The following is a 23,041-nucleotide window of genomic DNA, read 5'->3' as shown; positions in this document are numbered from 1 at the left end:
ACCCTATATTTGTTACGTTTTAATGGAATTGGAAAACCATATGGGTATATCAATATTGGTAAACTCTGAGAAACTTCTTTTAAATGAAATCAACTATAAATTCAATATCGGCTGTTCTCCATCATCACCCAACTTCTTCTTCAACTGGTAAATGGGTAACTTTTGGGATCATTTATATCGTTGCGTGTGATTTGTGCATATTGACGATTACTTGATTACTATAAACCGGTCGTCTCTTATAACCTGTGAGGCCCCTTCGCGATTCGCCAAGCGCTGGAAGCGACTATGGCAAAAACGGCTTGGCATTGAAACGAAAAGATAACGGTGCCCTCTGTAGTCAGTATAATACAAAGAGACGGTTTGTAGTTATCAATGATTCGTTATTATGAGAAAATCACAACGCATTAGTCATTTTATATAGTTCCATTTTCGTTACTCATTATAATCCATCAAATGATATTCTGCATAGTGATATTTTTAAAAAAAAACCAATCATAATTATCATCCATCCATGATAGTAATTACTGTTAGATTAATAATCTGTTTCTTTTATTCTCTTATTCTTTTACATGCAAACTTCTTTTTCCATATTCTTTTGACAATTTCTGTCGTCATTCTCGATGACCAATAAAAAAAGGAAACCAATAAAAGAACCTGAGCCTAAAAGGTCAAAGTTCAACCTGAGCCTAAAAAGTTGAACCGAAAAAGAAGGTTCAACCGGAACCGGAAAAAGTTATTACAGTTCAAAAGGGGCCGGAAAAGGTGAAAGTAAAACCGGAACCGAAAAAAGTAACAAAAGTTGTGAAGGTGTCTACCAAAGTTAAGAAACCGAAGAAGGGTGCAAAGGCTAAGACCAGGAAGGAGAAGAAACGGTGAGTGCTATAATTGTGACAATGTCCAAGATTATAAATGAAAACTTCTGATCCCGAGGTGAAAAATCCCAGACTGTTCCATTGGCTTACTTATGCAGCCATTTTTTTTACCTCATCATTGGCTCGGAATGCAAACTGAATCGTTTCGATTCTTTAAAACAATGTTATTTTATTATTATTTTGAAGAATACAATTTATAAGTGATGAAAAGTTAAACAGATCGACATTGATCTGTTCTTTAATACAAGGTTATAATGTACGATATTCGTTATTTTCTTTCTTTGTTTTTATGAAGCAAATGGGTTATTCCAGTTGAAATCCATACACATGACCTTAATCTCCCACACAGGGGGTGTAGCTTTCAAATAGAGTTGCCAATCCAGGTTAACCTATTTGAAATTCACACTCCCTGTGAGGAAGATTAAGGTCATGGAATAGCCCAATGGGCAAGAAAAATTTCTTATGTGAATTTTCAATGTCAGGAGATTTCTTCTGCAAAGAGACGTATACCATGTATTATTAATGACAACTCTATTATCTAATATATGGAAACGAAGTTGATACTCATTTTCTTATTCTGTTTTTATTTACAGAAAGCCGGAAATATCACAGGATACAGACGATTCCTCGGGTAAGTAAACATGACAAAGCAGCAGCCCCGATCTTGCCCAAATCCCCTAATTATTAATCACGATACCGAATACGAAATACGAAATACATTATAAATGTTTGATCCATGATTCTGCCCAGGAGAAAAATACGAGTAGATCCGGGGATGGAGTATAGATGGGTACCAGCAAACACAAAACGTTTTACAAACGTTTTAAATAAGTTATATTTTGGCTTTTGGTTTAGGTAAAAACGTTTTAATAACATTAAAATGTCGGGTTATATAAAGGTCATGATAACGTTTTAAAACGTTTTGTATGAAAAACACTACAACAACAATATTTTTAAATGTTTTCAAAAAATGTTATTGTAAACTATTTTTGTAAACATTTTGGCCAAATATTGTGTCAATACTTAAATAACATTATGTCAAAATGTTTGAACCCAGCAAACACAGAAATGTTCTTAAAATGTTTTTTTCAAAACTTTTTAATTACATTTAAATGTCGGGTTATATAAAGGTCATGAAAACGTTTTTAAAACGTTATTGAAAATATTTTGGGCAAACATTTTTCGCAAAATATTTTTTCAACCCCAAAATAACATTCTGTTTAGAATGTTTTGTATTAAGTTTTCAAGAATATTTTTGGAATGTTATTAAAACGTTTTTATACCCTTTATATAAATTTATATAATTTAAATGTTTTCTGTAAAACATTTTTGTTTGCTGAGCAGTAGATTATCAAAAAATATTTTTAAGGTTATGAAAACGTTTTATACTCTTAATATACCCTTTATATAACCCGACATTTAAACGTTTTCTGACAACCTTTAATAACCTTTTGCGAATGATGTCAAAAACGTTTTGTGTTTGCTGGGTAGGTAGTTGATGTATTCGCCTTATATGCACCAATACGACCCGGGTTCGATTCCCAAGGTGCCGTTACAAGTGATCATGGTTGTCGATGCATTTTTAATTATTGTTGGAGTATATCACTTGCAACAGAATACAGAAGGGTTATAAAAGACTTTCTTATCATTTGTAAATTATGTCAATGTTTGTTTATTACAGAGGAAGAAGAACTATCACCGACTCCAGAACCCTATATAATAGAGAGCCCGTCACCTTCTCTTGAATCTGAATCCACTCCTCCACCATCACCATCTCAAGTTCCGCTTCCTCCCTCGCTTCCACCAACTCCTTCTCAAATCGCATTACCTCCATCACCAACTCCAGATCAAATTCCACTGCCTCCTTCACTTCCACCAACACCATCTCCAACCCCTCCACCTCCAGAACCCACACCGCCTCCACCGAAAGAACCCACACCCCTTCCACCAAAAGAACCAACTCCACCGCCGCCAAAAGAACCGACACCACCACCACCACCACCAAAAGAACCAACACCACCGCCACCTGTCAAGAAACCAAAAGTTGCGACACCGAAACCAAAACCGCCAGGTTAGTTTACAGAAAAGACCGGCTACAAAGGCGGCACTGTTGATTGCTGAAACTATTATAGTTATATAAAATACGCCACGTTAATAATTATTAAAATGTTTGTGACTTGAAACACAAACAAATCACAAAATCGTTACCATAGTTAAATAAAAATCTTACAAAAATCTGTAGATAGTGGCTTGGCTGTGATACTATGCATTATAACTTAATGTTTACCTTTTAAATGTGATCTTTGTTAAAAAGATGAATCTCCTGTTTGATTTATATCATTTTCTTAACTTTAATTTTTTACCCTTACTGCACCAGTGCTATAGACAGTTGAGTTCTAGTTTCAGGTTTATAGCAGTATCACCGCAACTTTATAATAGTCTTTTGGTAATTAAAGTTTCAATAACTAATAATACTATACTTTCTTTTACGCATGCTTGCAACACTAGTTTCTAAGCCTGTAAAGCCCAAGAAGGCTATGAAACCTAAACGTGAGAAAAAGAAACCTGTTGCAAATCGAAAAGTAATTAACAAAACAAAGCCAGGTGAGTATGGGTGTTTGACATGAGTTGATGTGCTACCAGAGAGAGAAGAAGTGGAATAGGAGAATGGAGGAAGAAGAAGAAGAGAAGATGATGATGATGATGATGATGATGATGATGATGATGATGATGATGATGATGATGATGATGATGATGATGATGATGATGATGATGATGATGATGATGATGATGAAGAAAAACGAACTGTATAGAGTAGAGGAGAAAGAAGAAAAGTGAAAGGAAAGGTGTAAGATTAAATGGAAAGTGGAAGGGAAGGTGATAGAAACGGGACGAAAGAGTATGAACATGAAAAAAGAATAAAAAGAATGAAAGAAAAGTATAAAGCTGAAAAGAGCTGAGATAAAGTGAAGCTGTTGATGCATGGAGGTATATGAATAATTATTTATATACCTCCATGGTTGATGACGATGACGATGATAATGATGTGCCAGAAACGGTATTATATTATTGAAGTGAGCTTGATGTTCAAATTGCCGTGTGGACTTTGATTTGTGATTTTGTTTGACTAGTTCCTCCTATGAAGGTTTTGTTATTTTTGCACTGCACCATGTGTAATGTTTTAAACCTTTATTTGTTGGTATTAGGCCTAATTACAAGCTATTACACTGTATACTCCTTTCATTCTTTCTATATGTGTGTGTTTACGTGTGGGCCACATTATATATACAGGCTGTATCAAAATGATTGGTACCCATCAGTTTCCAGTGATATGGACATGGCTGCCACATCAACATTGGTTACATCCAACATAGGAATAGGATCCACATAATTTGTTGATTAATGTCATAACTGTGGTCATTCCAAGAAGACAAATATGCATATGTTGTATTTGGAAGAAGCAGGCTTTTCAATAACCGTCAAAAGTGATGTGTACCAATCATTTTGATACAGCCTGTACAAACGGTAAACGTAGCTGTTTAAAGATATCCCCTAAATGATGTAACTGAAAAAAGCACTGATTATAAATCATGCACTATTTTTGAGTGAAAGTACATCTTTGCAAACAGGGGTGTAGCCAGAATTTATAGGGGGGGGGGGGTGTGGTTTTGAAAAAGTGGACCTTTTTTGAACCTTTTCCCCAAATTTTGAACTTTTTTGACCACGAAACTGCTATACGCTCGCAAGTGGACAAATTTGGACCTTTTGGAACTTTTTCCTCATACTGGCGAATCCGGATAACTATAAATCGTCCCTTCATGTTAATTATACCGACCGTAGGGGCGATGTTATTGAACGTTTCAGTTCGAACCCGTATTACCATGGTCACTACCGCGCTCGGCGAATCTCGTATAGGGCACTTCATGGGTAAGTTTATAGCAATCCGATTCGTCAGTACGCTGAATAATAACAGGAGTTCCTGGTAATGGTAAGTTTACAGCAAAGGGAAAAAAAGAAGAAAAACACTTTATTTTTCCTGTGTTTGGTATTATCATAAGAATCATAAGTTTAAACTTTTGTTTGAATTGAACATTTCTCCAAGTGACGCCACTTCCAGATTCATCGAGCGGCAGGAAATATGAAACACCTCAAATAGATACAGCTCCTTCTTTTTCAATAATATCCAACGTATATTCGTATGACCTGGAAGGCAACTCTCATTTAGCCAGAGTGCCAAAAACACCCATAGTACAATCTACTGAAACAGATATAGAGAAATATTCAATCAGAACATCATCGTCACAATCACGTGAGCGGGAAATAGAAGAGGGACCAATCAGGACACCGGATATGGTAACACCCCAATCACGTGAGGAAATGGAAGACGAACAGCCAATGGAAGCAGCAGATATGGTAACACCCCAATCACGTGAGGAAATGGAAGACTATGAGCAGCCAATGAAAGCATCAGATACCACACCACAACCACGTGGGATTAAAGAGAATGACAGTAAACCAGGAAATAATAGAATCGATGCGCTGATATATGAATACTTATATGGACCACAAGAGGAGGAGGATGGTACGTAGATCGTTTGGTGATGGTACCATGTCTGATGGTGTCGGGAAGATTCATTTATCAAATGCATCATTTACCATCAACCTGTCACTTTGGCAAAAGGTCATGGACAAAAGGACTTGTGACTTGGACTTGACTTGCACAAAATGACTTGTTACCATCTTTGATGGTATCTGTTTACGCAACTGGCGCATTACATACCATTTCATTTTTTGTTCATTTTTCGCCACTGTGTTATTGGAAGAGGATTTCTAAAAGTGTATATTGCATGGAAATCCAGTGAAATCATTTATGTTCATCTCATTGTCCAGTGCGTTGGAGACTCGGTGACATGCTGGACGACCGAATGTAATTTCATCTTTCAATATTTCACAATAAATATTCAACAACTTGGGCATATATCCATTGAATTCACTACGGTCATGTACAAAACTCTTTGCATGATTCCACAAACCAACTACACGACCCATGGTACACAACCTATTATAGGGCTACAGTAGGTGTTAAGCATAAAATATGTCCATGGGAGCTCATGGGTAAAAGGTAAGGATTCAGAGTGTGTCTGAGTTTTATGTTGTACATGTATATTTTGTGCCTGCATACAATTCTGTTCCTAACATTCACATGTATGTAATGTATCACACAATCGTACTGTTTTGTACCACGCACCGCACACATCGCACTGTGTCTCATCGCACCGCATTCCACCGCACCGTTCTTCACCGCACTGAATTTATGAAGAAGCATTAAACAATTTTCAACGTCTTTTCAAAAGTTGCCAAACCCAAAACTGAGAAGCCGTTGTCACCAAAAGAAGAGAACAACGAACAAGTCACTCAACAGGAGCAGGAGGAAGATGAAACAAAGGTTGCTACTGACACGGAATTAGAAGATACAAAAGAAACAGAAGCGCCACCAGGTATGACTCGTGTCTGGTCTTGCAAAATGAGAGCTAATGAGTTTATTGGATCAGATGGAAAACAAAAAAGCGTAATAAATCGCAAAATAGAATTTTAAAATAAAAAGTGGAATACCATAAGGGTGAGTACATGCTGCGCGCATAGTGTATTGTGTTTCGCAGATTATGGAGAGGATTTAGACTGTTCTTCAATGGTAATGCAAGAAGTGGTAAAACTGCATTGTGCATACTTTTGTGTAACAATTTTAATTGTCATGGGCGTTGTTGGTAGGGTGTTGTGAAACGACACGGGTAGGGGTGTGTGATGTATGGGGGTGGGTTGGTGGGTGTGTTAGTGTTCGGTGTTGTTAACTCCCGTGTTAACTGGGATTGTGGTGTAGCCTATGGGGTGGGGTAAGATGGTGTGGTGGCAGGGGCGTAGCAAGAGCATGAGCATCATGGACAAGGAGCAGTACGGGCTCTTTTAACCAGGGCGGAATTTACCTTATGGGGCCCTGTGCCACTCGAACTCACGTGCCGAGGAAAGCATGTGCACTAAAGTCAGTGGCCAAGTTTTGGTTTACGCATTTATAATAGAGAGTAGACTAACATTTTGTTCCGATGTTACTAGGACATGCGCACGCAAAGCACGCGAAAAAATTCAATTGCAGACTATTTTAGCCCCAGATCAACATGCATTTTGCCATTTAAATGTGCTCGAAACGCGAAAAATTGTACAATTTTTCCTATTTTGGTCAAAAAACATGCTGTTATTGGGGTTTAAAGAAAGATGCATAGGGCAATTTTGGGGCCTTTGGGGGCCCTGGAAAATCTGGCGCTGCTCTCCATTATCAGCCCTTATTTAATTTTCGCTTTTGTGCTGGGGGCCCCGGGTGGGGGCCCCTGAACCATCGTCCACCCTGTCCCCCGCTTGCTACGCCCCTGTGTGGTGGAGATATTGTGCATGTTAAGATTTGGACGGGAAATGCTCGATAACATCATTACCAATGGCAATTTCCAGAGGGGTAATGTTATCAGCGCGGATTGTTAAGCTGATCACATTTTACGTGCGATGTGTTAGAATCAAAAAGTAACTAGGTGAAAGCGTTGCAGACTAATTGTATTTTAAATTCCCGTTTTAAGTCTTTTGGACTTAAACTTTTTACATGGCAATCTCCACCAAAATACTCTCATAACTAACAAATACGTAATATATTGTATTTATTAGTGTAATTCCCTAATCTTTTTTTTACATTTATAGTTATTGTAGAAAAGCCGAAGAAGATTCCCAAGCTACCGAAAGCCGTGTTCAAAAAGAAAGTACCACTTATCATCAAGGAATTTGTCAGAAAGGAAAAAACGGTAATATTTAAATTCTTAGTGAACTTTTTGTATGAGCTCAGATTTTATACTAATTTTGCTTGGTGTGAAAGACATTGTTGTTCCTGGCCCGGGTATCATTTAAATAAGTGTAAAGTAGGTTTTTTAAAAATATAAATGCAGAGGCTTCCCATGTGGAATTTACTGCTTTCGACCAAATACATCGTTTTGATTACGAACATCGAGTCTTCTCTTTGTTAAATTCATGTTACGCATAAATTATCTTCAATTAGATGGTAGGGATCAGATATAGAGCGCAAGAGGGCAGCATATCAATTATTTAACAGTGATTCGGAGTGACAAATGAGCGAAAGAGTGCAGCATACAGGGATAGCTAATGGTGCAGTGCAGCGTCGTCTGACCCTTATTTTATAATTCAATAGAATTAATGCGTGCATGAATTTAACGAAGAGACGAATCACTAGTCGACATTCTACAAAACTCATAATGATAATGCTCTAGGAAAGATTGATGAACAAAACTTAAAATGTATCTTAAGTCGACCGAATAAACCAGTGCCGCCACGTATGCGATATATGCATGTCGTGTGGGTACATGCCGGTTGCGTTTTGTTTTTCTGCAACCATAACAGGACGCAATTAAAAAAAAATAATCCTAACACTTACCCTAACCCTTTCATATGTGTTCCTATGGGTTATAAAATGTTTGCGTCCCGTTATGGTTGCAGAATAAAACTAGGCCTCCAGCATGTTCCCACACGACATGCATATCGCATGCCGGCGTGACAGAATAGGACGAGTCTGGTTTTAGACTACCGAAAATGAAGCGACAGTACCAATTATGACAATTGTTGGCTACACTAATGGATAATTAAATCTTTTATCTTTTGAGTTTGTCAGGTCACTGACAAACACCCACTTGACTATCTTTTTAGCAACATATATTATTCCTCTCTTGCAGATATCAGCAGCTTGGCTTCTGCCCAAAATCCCCAAATGGAAGGAGGGGACTGTCGACATGCCTTCATGGCCCGCGGGTGTTCCGCCAGAAATTAAAGCTATGTTGGGAGGCTCTGCTCCACCGTTACCTGATATAGCTGAACCAAAACCAAAAACACCAGAACCTGAACCCGAACCTGCACCTAAACTTCCACCAGCACCTAAAGTAGTCAAACGACCTCCAGAACCAATTGTATGGAGAAAACGACGGGAATATAAGTAAGAAAAAAGTCACTGTTTTGATTCTAAACGTTTAATCCCAGTGTTTATGTATAGGGCCTGCTAATTGAGTATTGAAACCGTTGTGATTCTGCGTTGTGACGAATATGAGATTTACTATAAACTGTCCACATACAATTATGTGAAGCTCCCTACTCGATTCGCCGGTCCCTGAGGGCGACATGTGTGGCTTTGATTGTACCGCGAAGAAGTGGATAACGTCGCCCTCTAACGTCGTCAAAATATAAAAGGACCGGTTTAAAGCAGTCTAGGTTTCGGTAGTATGCAGAAATAATATACTATTATACAATCGGCCCGATACTGGCTCTATAAAAGCTGCTATAAAGGACCAAGAATGGCAGCCTGTATTGGTCCGACACGGTCGTGCACACGGGCATTCGACTGGCCCAATAGATATTGCCAGCACTGGGCCAAAATGGGTTGAAATTGGCCCAGTAGAGGTCCAATTTATTCAATACTGTACTGGGCCAATATAATATTGCCAATATATTCCCATTATGCAACCGTAAGCAAACGGTAATGGTCCAATTTTGGTCCTTTTTATTTTATTTCATTTTGGTCCACGTCTAGCTGTGGAATATTCTTCTATTCATTCCTCGATTATCCGGTTGGTTCAGGCATTATTGGTCAGTTTCACCTGTTGAACCAGATCTCCTTCTTTATAAAGGAGACCTACAGGTTACTTGCACTCAGCACTATTGAATTTGTGTTAACTGATGTGCAAAGTATTAAAGGTCGATAACAAACCAAGCTCACAAAACTGAGCCATTGATAAATGAAATATATATTCTATGGTGTGTGTCATCAGATAAAAATTATGCCTTGCTCACGTAGATTTTTTTACAAGGCAGTAAATGAAATATTCGGAACAAGCGCGAACTCACTGCCTCTTCTTTATAATAATAATAACATGTGGCCCTTCAAAATGAAGATGATACTGATCAAATATTGTATTTTGATAGTAGAAAATGTCAGGGTTTCAAAACCACGCCCACATTAATGCAACTTTGGGCCAATACAGGGCCGGCACTCGGGGGCCTACAAGCCCGGCCTACAAGTGTCTGCCGCAACTGGACCAGTATGTATGTGCCGGCTCGATGCCATATTCGGGTAGTCTTCAATTGGCCCAATAATGGACCAAGTACGGCACAGCTTATCCTGGTAAGAAAACGGCGGCCAAACATTGACCAGTATCGGATTTGTACTGGCATTATACCGTCAGCCGTGTCCGGTATTGCCAGAAGTAGACCGGTTTAAGCCATTACTGGGCCAATATTATAATGTTTGCTGGGTCATGTATCTAAGGTCACGTTACCAAAACCTTCATTGCTACAAGTAGAATTACTGTAGAAGAATTGAAAATGACATGTGTAGTGAGGGTGTTCGCGTTATTATGGTTTACATGATTTAAGTCTAATCATTTTCCCTTCTTATTTTGACTTGCATTTCAGACCTAAAAAGAGGAAAATTCGTGCAGTGAAAGCAGAATCGCCCAGCACTAGTCCAGAACCAGTTATCCGTGATGCACTTGATTTTCTTTCCAAATATTGTATTGTTCAGTAAGTGTTATGTGACGTTATAATATTACGAGGTACAATATTCTAAAAGTATATAGTATTAAACAAATCCTGCTGCTGCTTTGATTTGATATAGAAAAATATCTGGTTACATTAAGAATATAGAACTGCAAGTATATTTTATGTATTTGCTGGAATAATAAACATAATTGTATATACACCACATCTAGAAATAGATTTATTCAATGTGGATTTAAACTCAATCGCTAAGCGATTAGCGACCGAATTTTGACCGATTGGTTTCCATAGCAAAGAGCGCTATCGCATTGGTCAAAAAACCAATCGCTCAGCGACTGTATACAAATTCAACAGGTCGTTTTAAAACACCTAACACCTATAATATAGCCGTTCCCAAGTTTGTTGAAAAGGAAAAGAATGTTTGGATAGAAAGTTTCGTCAGTGGGAAAACATGGTGTTATTCCTCGGTGTGAGATACCGTATTCATGATGAGTGTAAAGATTCCATTGAGGTATCAAGCAGCTTACGCGGAATACAGCTGTATACTGCATGGTAATCCTTCAATAGGCACTTCTGTGCTCAAATTCCGTGCTCTCTTACAGGAAGGATAAACCAAAAGCGTTGCAAATAACGAAGCATGAGCAAACTTAATAACCAAAATAATGATTACTTTTTTTTCCTTTTCAGTAAAGAGAGAGTTCCTCTTTATCAACATGTCTTCTATCAACATCTCGCAAAACAGGGTGTCATTATTGACCCCGAAGAAGACGACGACGACGACGAAGAAGAAGAAATGGATACACTGCCGGAAAGACACTATCGGCTGAAATCGTTGTCTGGATCAGAAATCGATACAAATGATATAGCAAACACTGCCACGACAGATCCACAGAACGATGGGGAATTTGAAGAAACTTTTAAACGTGCTGGAGGCGAGGGGGAAGGTGTTAATGAGAATAGTTATGTAAGTCCGTTGGATTTGACGTCAACGGAGAAAGTCGATGTAGATGATGCCGGATCAGGGGCGTCAGATGATGACAGCGGGGCGGACGCTCTCAGTAAAGTCGTATTTGCTAATCCACCGCTACATTCTGTAAGTTGTTAGAATGCGAAATTTTAGAATTATCCAGAATATAAAACAAAACAAAAACGAAATAAAACAAACAAACAATAAAATATGAACCATGTACTAAAACCCGACCCTGGTGGGTGTTTTCCGTTTAAATATCTTTTTACCACGAATTTTGGATGAACTCGCTCCCGTTTTTGTGTAAGTAAAGAGAAAATAATATTTTTGGACACGTTTTATCTATCAAAACTTGTTTAGATAGACCTATATACTTGACTGACTGTTCTTTAAAAACTATCTTCTACACAATCATGTCTTTTTGCTTTCATTTTTGTATAGGACTTTGTTTTTTAAAACAACTCATAAAATTAATCATATTTATCTTTTTCAATTTTTGACTGTACCCGCAGCTTGCAGTAGATGATCAGTTAGACAAGATAGCTTTTACGATGGACCATCTATATCAAAAGACAGTGAAATTAGAAGATGAAATATTGAAATTAGGAGGTAATTATTATATAGTCACGGTGGCCTAGCGGAACGGGCACTGACTCATAATCGGAAGGTTGCGGGTTCGAGCCCCGGCGACGCCATCGTGTTGTGCCCTTGAGTAAGGCACTTTATCTCGATTACTCCTCTCCACCCATGTGTTTAAATGGGTACCGGCATTCTTAAATGCTGGGAAGGTAACAGACTCGCTGTTGCAACATTACATGGAGGCTTGCTTACTTGCTTATTTCGGGTGGTTTTCCCGAACCACGACAGCTCTCCATATCCTCCTGGAGGAGTCTGGCCCAATCGCCAATGAAAGAGAGATGGGCACTCCGATCACTGCTTATACAGGATTGTCTCCTTTACTTTACTTTATTATATAGTCTGGGTTATAGTCATTATTGATTTCAAGGAGCGTGACTAGATTGTGGTCGGGTTGTAACACATGATGTTTTCTACCTCACATTGAGGCCCATCTCCCAAAACATTCTTATTCCAAGTTTTGAGTTAAGGGGGTACTACACCCTTGCCCAATTTTGTGCCTATTTTTGCATTTTTCTCAAAAATTATAGTGCATTGGTGATAAGTAAGATAGGCCCCTATATGTATATTATAGGGGCAAGGACTACAACTACTGTACTGAAAATTCAGCAATTCAAAGCAAGTAGTTATTGATTATTGATCAAATATTGGTTTTCCCTCATTTTTGACTGTTACTCCACAACTGTTGTCTGTGCTGAAATAAAATTTCCAGTGCAGTAGTTGTAGTCATTGCCCCTATAATATACATATCTTACTTGTCCCCAATGCGCTATAATTTTTGAGAAAAATACAAAAATAGGCACAAAATTGGGCAAGGGTGTAGTACCACCTTAAAATGCTCCAGTGAACCAAAAATGTGTAAGACAAGTGGCACATAACAGTACACGAATTTCAGGAGTATCCCAAACCATACCAAGTTTTGTTCATAACGTTCATACAAAACATTCCAGGCCTAAAATGTCACTGGTGGTCGGGAGAAAAATAATGAGCTTTCACCTCATACAAAACTCTGCATTTTGATGGGGGTACAATGGAGGCCCCGGGGATGAGGATATCAATCGGGTAACATGGCACCTACCAATTTAGTTTATACTTAATAATGGTAAAGTTTGGTCTTGTTGTTGTTGTTGCATGTTGCTGTTGATGTTGTTGGCAATTCCAAAAGACCGACAGTTTATTTATTATAATGTAGTTCTTTAACATATGACTTCGATTCCCTTTCGACCGTAGTTTTGCAAGTAAATCAGTTCAACTTCTCTAGTTTCAAATCATTTTTCTAACGGCCCTCCAGAATGGTGAACTTCTTAATAAATCATATCAGTAGACTAAGATTCCTCCATTTTTATACCACTTTCGGAAAATAGCCACCACAGTGACCACACACACCCCTGTACTATAAGAACGGTTATTGCCGTACACGATGACAAAATTCTTCTGAATAACAACGTTGTCTCGGATATTGCAATAATTTATTTCAGACACCAGAAAAGCTGAATTAGCCAACCTTGCCAGAGAGGAGTTCCCAGAAATACTACGAGCTGATTATAATCCCAATTCAAGAGCAGGTTCACCTAAAAAGGAAAAGAAGGGAAAGAAGAAAACATCGAAAGGTAAACCCATCCTGGACCCCAGGGAAACCCAACATTCTGGCAATTTCATTGCTTCACTATTGGTATGAATTTTAATTGGGGAACTAGTCCAAGGGGAAAGCAGAGCGAGGTACCAGATTTGGAGTCCCAAGGGATGAGGGAATGAACGGGAACGGGAATGACTATCACGAAATGAACCAGATGAAACAGAAATTAAGTTTAAGAATTTATTATGAATTTACATCCTCAGATAAACTAATGTGTGTGTTTTAATAATGAGTCTTACCAGAGTTACATCGCATCATAATAAGTATAATTGAATATGATTCACGTGCAAGACATGATGACAATATAATCGTCATCATGTTAACAAATCTAGCTAATCATCATGAGCACGTCTGAGCTACGTCTGCATAGGTCGCAGGGTTAACAAGGAGAGAAGTCTTTATTAACGCACAAACAAGTCATCGCTTCACTCAGTGCAATTGATGCACGTATTACCTATATAAAACGTTCACTTGATGAATGGTTATCATGGCTTACTGCCCTATGATCAATAATCAATTATCGAATGAATTATCGTCACAACACTATTAAAGTATAACGAGCGTAATTTTGCACCATTCAATTCCACTTGCTGAGCCAGGTGCTCCTTCAAATATGGCCGCCAATTTTAGGTACCGAAAGTAAACAAATACTGTTGCACTTCATTTATGTGAAAAATACGCTAGAATCCCCCCTATAAACTGAATGGTTTTATTATGAAGTGTCCTACAAGCTGGTCATGTATGTAGCAGAATGGAGTTTAAACGTTGCGAAATAATAATCCGTATCTTTTGAAGATCGAATATCATGTTTCTGTTGTACCGTATTAAACACTGTTAAAATCTCGATTTACAAGCTTGTTACATTTCGGCTGACAATTAGCCGACGATTTGATCTAGACGAATCGTGTTTTTGGTGGACTGTATGTACAGTTGTGATTAATTTGACACATTTCGGGGATATTTGGTAAATAATTGTTTTAATTATACTTTTAATTAAAACAACATTAAGGTGGCTGTGTACTCTCAGACATGCATGTAGTAAAAGTGCAATAACTTTGTAATTATTCGCGCAAAACATATAAAAGTATACATTTTTATGAAGGCAAGACATCAATAAATCTTAATATAAATACAGATTTGGGGTAAAAGCAACAATTTTGAAGAAAATCACAAAAAAGTGAGTTTTTGGTAATATTTGTTAGGTACATCATAACAAAAAACACTCTTTCCAAAATATTTTATTTTGTTTTTAGCTCAATCTTGAGGCTCCATTCCAAAAACGGTTTTTTTATTTTTTTTTTATTGGCCTTATTTTTTGAGATATTGACCATATAAGTCATCAAAATGAACTTTTAAAATTCAAAAACGACTATTTGCACAAAATGATGCCCAAAATCGGAAATGGACCAAGGTATAGAAAAATGCGCGAACCGTTTCTTGAGTCGATCATGCTTTTTACGATGATCATATTTGCTTACCTATAGATGCTGTATTTATTGAGTTATCGTGTACCTAAATCGTCATTTTACCGAGAAAATGAACATTGAAATAAAGGCCGTTGAAGTTTAAAGTGGTCATATTTTGCACTTTGATCGAAGCTCACAGGAGAATGCGGCAGTTCTCGTTTTTCTACCTTACATTACGTGAACATCGGGTAAATCCACAGCCCCTTGAGAAGTTTGGGCGAAATCTATTCATATCTTGATGTTTAAATCCGGGGAAAGAACTTGAAAAATTCACATTTTATCAGCTAAAACGGAGCCATTTGACCGCTAGGTTTTTATGAAATCAGTGCTTCCGTGGTGCTTCCATAAGATGCGCCGCGCATGCAGATAAGCGTTGCGTATGCGTAGCGTATCTGTGCGTTAACAAATTGCGCGTCAACAAAACGCGATGCGTTGTTGCGCGCGTATACCTCGATGGTACAACAAATATTTTCTTTCCTTTTAAATTGCGGAAACAGTGAAATAGTGAAATAAAATCCATAAAATAGAGCAGTTGGAGTTAACAAATCTGGATTTCTTTCCTTGTATTTATAAAAAACATAACAAAGTAAATACATTTCAAAAAAGCTCCATTTCGCGAAAGAAACAATGTCTAGAGTACACAGCCGCGTTAAGCGACCCATAATCAGCCAGTCCTGGTCATAAAAAGTTTTACGGTTTTACTGTGTTTTTATACGTTAAGGTGGTGGTGATACGGCGATGATAGTCTTTGACAAACCTACGAATAATATCCTGCCATCTACGCTGAGTGAAGTGGATCCTACTAATGATGACTGGGTCCTTGGAAGATTGAATGAAACGCACAACAAACAGGTAACTTTGCCAATCACTAATACTCAAATTCAACCACAAGTACGAGATCCGATGATGGATTTCACAAAGAGTTGCGACGCATCGTTAATCCTAAGTCCCAAACCTACTCTTCCAAAGTTTGGAATTAAGTTACATACGGCGCATCCCAACTGTTGCAGTAGTGAAATTGAATTTCGATGTAGTTCGCTCCGTTTGGGTGAACGAACGTTAAAGCGTGTACGCCTACCTTTAAACTATATATATATCGATTGTTTTTAATTTCTTCTAAAGTTGGAAAGCATGCCGGAAGTACGAACATTAACTCTACGCTTGAACCGAGCTAACGAGAAACTGAATGGAGCTAAAAAGAGAACGAAGAACCTACTGAGTAAGTTTGCAGCGATGTAACAATCACAAAAGATAATGAAAAATGTTTGACATGTTATTTATGTAAACTAATGTCCTGTAGTTTTCAAAAATCAAATGAAGAATCTGCTGGTAAGTAACACAGCAGATACGTTTTTTTACTTGAAAATGCAGATTAGCTTGTAGTAGCACTTTGATCCGCTACATGTAATAATATGCGCTGATTGAAGTTCTGTGGACTGAGGTCTAATCACTATGAAATTTGTACACTGAAAATCACACTGATATCTGTAATGAACACTGAAAATTTAACACAGTGAACAGCACCACTGAAAATAACACTGAAATCGTTCTTTTGTTATTCTGTATGCATATAACCATTGTCCAACCACACTGAAAAATGGACTGAAACTCCTCTGGAAATCATTGGCCAGTCATTAATCCCATTGAAATTGATTTAATCCCACTGAAATGGATTCAATCACACTGAAATGATCTGGCCTGTTCTATTGTTGTGGAAATGAGTGCCCTGGATCATTGCTCATTATAGCAGACAATAGCCACTTGATATACCACTGAAAAATACACTGAAATACCACTGAAAAAATTTCAGTCTAACAATTTCTTTTGTTTTGATAATTTTCAGTGTTACCCTGTCATTTTCAGTGTGATTTTCAGTGTAAAAATTTCATAGTGAATGGTCCCACGTGCCGCACATGCGTGAAATAGATACATTTATTATAGGTTTGTAGTAAATTGACGAAATACTTATAAATATGACAAAACCAATTTTTTATATAAACCATTGTTTACTCTTGTCATTAGCTTTCGTCTCATTTGACGGAGGCCTGATCACAAGAAATGACCAGCTCCACTGCTTTCCCCGTGGGACTTGCTCATAGTCTCATTCCAAGTCCACGGTCCCAGTTATGCACCACCACTGCCTTTAAATAAACAGCAAATGGGATTGAGACTTGCAGCAAGTCCTGCGGGAAAAGCTGTGTAGCTGATCATTTATTGTGATCAAGCCTCCGTCGCAGGAGCCAAAAGCTTAAGACGCGAGTAAACATTGGTTTTATGATTTTATCACACTAAAAGTATCTCATCATAGTTTTATTTATTTTCTCATGTGTTTTTATTACACAGAGGAGAAAGATGTTATGACGGAGATGGGTAAGCGATTACGTAATCAGGAATCTTCAACGCGACCTGCAGCTAACGAGGAGTTTAGAAGAAAACAATCTAGTCTCTACAAGGAGATGAACCCAGAAACGGTAGGAACCAATGGGTGGATTTCATTATTCGAAGGATTAGACGCAGTTAAATATGCACGGCAAAGCCGAATAGGGTTTTGAAGAGGAAGTTAAAGAGAGAGTTGTTTATGTTGGGGTTGTGTGCGTGTTTTTTTTGTACACATGCTAGAGTAGGCCTACATATGTGTGAGACTGAGAAAGGGGAAAGAAGAAAGCTACAAAATGCGGACGCATTAAGCAAACTTGCTGGAATGATAAATCAGGGATTTATTTACAACCCCAAGCGATCTTTATGCGCTGCCAAATCTACTTACAAGGTTGCAAACTTTATAGAATGATATTCGTATCATGAAACATTTATACATTAAAATATGTTATTTATATACTTGTCATGATTTTGTAATTAATTTTATGTGGTCGTTACAGACACATGATATTGGTATAAAGGACGTGGAACCGTTGATGAGACAGGTCAACAGAAACCTTATAACAGACAAGGAATGCCAATATGTGTATCATGTAAGTAACTTAAATTGAAACTCATATTTTTCATCAAATCGTTCACTACCGTTTCATCGTGCATAAAAAAGGAAATAGCAAAGCTTAAAAAATTCTTGCAACACCGGTGGCTTTATGGTAACACAGACAATTACCAAACCAATGTACTTGACCACTTTTTGCAATACCAGTAATTTATACTTTTACACAGACAAGGCCCAAGCAATGAAGTGTGCAATACCAATAACACAAACAATTACCAAAGCAATGTAGTTTTACCACTTATTGCAATACCAGTAGCCTATACGTGTGCACAGACAATTACCAAAGCAATGTAGTTTTACCACTTATTGCAATACCAGTAACCTATACGTGTACACAAACAATTACAAAAGCAATGTAGTTTTACCACTTATTGCAATACCAGTAACTTATACGTGTACACAGATAATTACCTAAGCAACGAAGTTTTACCACTTATTGCAATACCAGTAACCTATACGTGATTACGTGTGCACAGGTAATTACCTAAGCAATGTAGTTTTACCACTTATTGCAATACCAGTAACATATACGTGTGCACAGACAATTACCAAAGCAATGTAGTTTTACCACTTATTGCAATACCAGTAACTTATACGTGTACACAGATAATTACCTAAGCAACGTAGTTTTACCACTTATTGCAATACCAGTAACCTATACGTGTGCACAGACAATTACCAAAGCAATGTAGTTTTACCACTTATTGCAATACCAGTAACTTATACGTGTACACAGATAATTACCTAAGCAACGCAGTTTTACCACTTGCAATACCAGTAACCTATACGTGTGCATAGGCAATTACCAAAGCAATGTAGTTTTACCACTTATTGCAACAACAGTAACCTATACGTGTGCACAGACAATTACCAAAGCAAAATCCCCGCACAGGCAGGTATGTCCGGAGTTTTTTTCTCTGGTATATCTGCCTATGCATGTTATGTTTCCATTTGTAAATTCATGTTTAAATGTGCTAGTGTGCGATGCGTAATTCTTCTTTCCCCTGTATATTGATATATTAAGAATAACGATTAAGCATCATTAATTTGATCTCGTGCGCTAGTTGTATTGTTTGAATGTTTCCATGTTCCAGTGTATGATGCGTAAGCCTCTTCCTCTGTTTGTATGATTATATTAGGCTGGCGGGTAAGCATCATTAATTGATCTCGTACACTGGTATGTAATGTGTTGTTTGTACTGTTCACCCTTGACTGCTCATATCCATAACTACCAGATTTGAGTCCTGTTTATCAGGGACAGTCTGTGTAGCTCAGTGGTTAGAGCGCTCGCCCGACAAGCGAGAGGTCTGGGGTTCAAGTCCCCGCACAGGCAGGTATGTCCGGAGTTTTTTCTCTGGTATATCTGCCTATGCATGTTATGTTTCCATTTGTAAATTCATGTTTAAATGTGCTAGTGTGCGATGCGTAATTCTTCTTTCCCCTGTATAAAGCAAAATAGTTTGACCACTTATTGCAATACCAGTAATCTATACGTGTACACAGACAAGGACCAAAGCAATGTAGTTTTACCACTTCTTGCAATACCGGTGACGTATACTGGTACATAGACAAGGACCAAACTCACATTCACTAATACCCACTAACTCACCATCCCACCTACACCCCAAACTCGCAGACATGCACAGCGTTTTTAAAACTACTGCCTAAAACAAAGAACGGGGTATATGTACCTGAATGACAACTTATCATTCCCGTATTTCAATATTTTGAGTCACACATGATAAGAACTACAATCTATTTTTTATACAGGTTCTTGATCTTCCACAAAGACATCGCTTGGATTTCAAACTGTTTACTGTAGTAGCAGCTTTATCAGAGAAAGTCTCCAATTTAGAGTAAGTTTGTATAATCAGCAATTGTATACGTAAAAATCGGCAACGCTAAATATTTTAACGGTAAAATAATGGGTATCATTTTCTTTAAATTTGGTATACTTTTGGGGTTAGTTGTTTGAAAACCAATCGGTACCCCGACCAAACCATAAATAAAGAGCCCGGTAATCAAAAAATGAGGTATATCAATTATTATTATGCAAATATAGATTTATGTTCATACAACATATTGATTAAATATTTGTTTCATTTGATATATAGACCGTTTATCCGTAAAATGATAAATAAAATGGATTTTGAGGCATTGGACGTGAAGATGAGTAAAGCTAAAGAACTATTTTATCTCTTGGAGGACGAGGACAGTGAGTTATGCGGCAGCGGTGAGATTCCTTTGTACAACATGAAAGTTGAACTCGAGGCTGGTGGACTTAGCCCTGAACATGTAAAAATGGTAAGTTATTTTGTGAACAAACCATTTCAGCTGAACAAAACCACGACTCAATCTATTAAGTGATTAAATTCAAATTTTCCATGGAATGCGCTCCATACATAGCTCTAAATGGAACTGTAATTAATGACGAAATGATGTGACATGCTTGTGTTTGCATGTGCATTCATTGTAGTGGACGATAACTGGGCTAAGGGATTACACATCAGCACTAAACTTAGGACCATGCTAAAATAACCACATGTTATGGATGACTTTTCTCAAATTTTCATCAGCATTTGTTGCATGATTTAGGGCCTGTAACGTCTCCATTGATCGTTCTTCCCCTCCCAATTTGAAGCCCATATCAACAACACATTTTAAAAGCAGTTAATGATTATGCAATATCAAAACGTGCAGGTCATGATTTGCGTTGAAAAGCCACTGTACACTTGAATGTATATATCCTTTGCGTATAAAATCCTCGCACAGATGACAATGTCCAAAATGGTGTTACTTTCACCAATCACTCAGATCCTCCAGGAAACAGGCTTTTTCTGCGCTGATCCACTTTATTGACAGATGTGTTGTTTTATAAACCAGACTCCAGCAAGTCGACAGAAGAATATTAGTCCCTTGGGGAGGAGGAGCACTTTCGTGTACCCAAAATCTCCCTGTTGCTATATTAATAGCACATTCTCCCTTCTCTCTTTTAAATCCAAAGTGGTAAAACTGGAAATTACCCATTAATTATATCTGTCACTTCTTACTTATTACATCCTCGGGACTTTCCCTCATCATGCAATACAATGATCACATTGAGACACATGGTAATGTCACATATCCACAATTAGGTAGGATTGGATTTGTTTTTCTGATCAAAACGGAATTCCCCTAATATGTCTTTATTATACAAACTCTTGCATGATTACTTCAACAAGGAGTTCCCATCTCTCATACCTCTCATGAAATAGCTTTAAATTGTAAACAAAGATAAATGATCGAATTGAATTACAGTATCATACTAAACTATATTTTGTGTTTTTGTTTTATGTGTTATGTAGGTGGTGGATAAATTAGGACGTGAAGGCAAGCAGACGGTGGATTTCTTAGATTTTCTCACGTACATCTTGTTGTTTGTTGATATACATGATTATATTCTATCTGACCCATTGAATGCATCGCGTGATAGGTAGTACTGGGTTCGTCGCTGCAGAAAGCCGAATCCTGGACAACTATTCAGTTTATACTACCAAGTTACCACGATATTGACGATAGAATTGCTTTATCTCGTGTGGTAGTAACGGAATAGTTGACCAAGATTCGGCTTGCTGCTTCGTCGCTGTGGCAAAACTTTGCTGCTTTGGTCGCAAAAAACTAAGACATTGTACGACCAAGTGGTGGTCTTATCTTGATTTTTAAAACAGGATAAAAGATAATAGCGTCGTAATTCAGCTGTTGTCGATAAACCAGATCACGATAGTTTTTTTATAAGAACAAATACAAAAATCACGGGGCGACACCAACCCCTGAGAGAGTATTTTTGTATATTTTTTGTACTTTGTAAAAATTTATACATAGAAAAGAATTATAGACTATAAATGAAAATATATATTACGGATTATTCACAAAAAATAACAATAAATGCTGTGGCCCATGCATGAACCTGGTATCCCGCCATTTCACAATTTTTGAGTTACAGTCATGGACGTGTAGAGTAACACTCTTTGCTAAAAACCCAACAGCCTGGGTAACCAATTTTTTAGCTATAGAGGACAGTATTATTTTTCTCACATATGTTCATGTACTGAGTATAAACTTCAAATTGATAGTTCTCAGTTTAGTGTCTGTGGGATATCAGGTTCATGCAAGGGGCCACAGAATTGTGAGGTAATTGGTATTGTATCAACCCGTTGTGAAAGGTGGAACTACATCAAGGATGTGCGCGAATTCGCACTTGTTTAAATTGCAGTATTTTAATGACAGTATCGATATTTCAAATTGATTTGTGAAAATGTGAGACTGACATGTTGCAGAATGTAATATTTGTATTAAATGAGAATGAAGCGGTATATATGGGGGGGGGGCATGGGGACGGTGACGGTTGCGCGCATGCATATTTGGGATGTATGAGTTGAAGTGTGACTGTGTGAGTACCTGAATTTGAGTTGCCCACGCCTGTTGCACACGATGATTACGAGGGTATTTTGTTTTCAAACGTATGGCTTCATTTAAGTTGGTAAAATTACATTACATTCTATTTCATGTACGAACGTGTGTTGTTTAGCGTGTCTGTCAGGGAAAGAAATGCAGAGTGACAGATTGATATTAAATTATTTATTTTATATATTATAATTAATAATGTTGGTATAAATTTGGGACATAGTCAATATTTATTTGGACAGGGGTTCTGATATGTAACTTTTATGTCTGCAAGTTCCATTGGACTTAATTCTTGTGCAAAAATTAGACTTCTTAATGTGTCTTCGAACTGAAAATGTGAGGAACAATGTTGCTCTCAACGCCCCTCGAATACAACCCTGGTATTAATTGAACATTGTTGTCTGTCGCGGGTTTGCAGTCAATAAATTACATTATGTT

The 23,041-nt window shown here is 37.6% G+C and overlaps 1 protein-coding gene across 1 annotated transcript; it reads left to right on the top strand.

The window, feature by feature from the left end:
• Positions 1–151: 151 nt before the first annotated feature.
• LOC140150127 (uncharacterized) lies at positions 152–22,075 on the top strand. The gene is made up of 19 exons (XM_072172132.1): positions 152–155; positions 695–872; positions 1,466–1,503; positions 2,554–2,943; positions 3,381–3,476; positions 6,227–6,370; positions 7,611–7,711; positions 8,651–8,907; positions 10,380–10,487; positions 11,151–11,556; positions 11,943–12,039; positions 13,545–13,676; positions 15,890–16,020; positions 16,291–16,387; positions 17,512–17,639; positions 18,045–18,137; positions 19,931–20,016; positions 20,275–20,464; positions 21,505–22,075. Exons 1-19 carry the CDS (start codon positions 152–154, stop codon positions 21,634–21,636), a joined length of 2,808 nt encoding a protein of 935 aa, XP_072028233.1. The 3' UTR covers positions 21,637–22,075.
• Positions 22,076–23,041: the final 966 nt, after the last annotated feature.

This window comes from Amphiura filiformis, chromosome 4 (assembly GCF_039555335.1).
Source record: "Amphiura filiformis chromosome 4, Afil_fr2py, whole genome shotgun sequence".
In the NCBI taxonomy this organism is placed as follows: domain Eukaryota; kingdom Metazoa; phylum Echinodermata; class Ophiuroidea; order Amphilepidida; family Amphiuridae; genus Amphiura; species Amphiura filiformis.
Note: the sequence above shows the minus strand (reverse complement) of the source record. Positions and strands in the feature narration are given on the sequence as shown.

Bases quoted from the DNA above. Each gene is read 5' to 3' on its own strand.
- LOC140150127 (XM_072172132.1), top strand. The intron at 8,908-10,379 runs GTAAGAAAAAAG...CTTGCATTTCAG, and splicing joins AGAAAACGACGGGAATATAA to ACCTAAAAAGAGGAAAATTC. The intron at 10,488-11,150 runs GTAAGTGTTATG...TTTCCTTTTCAG, and splicing joins TCCAAATATTGTATTGTTCA to TAAAGAGAGAGTTCCTCTTT.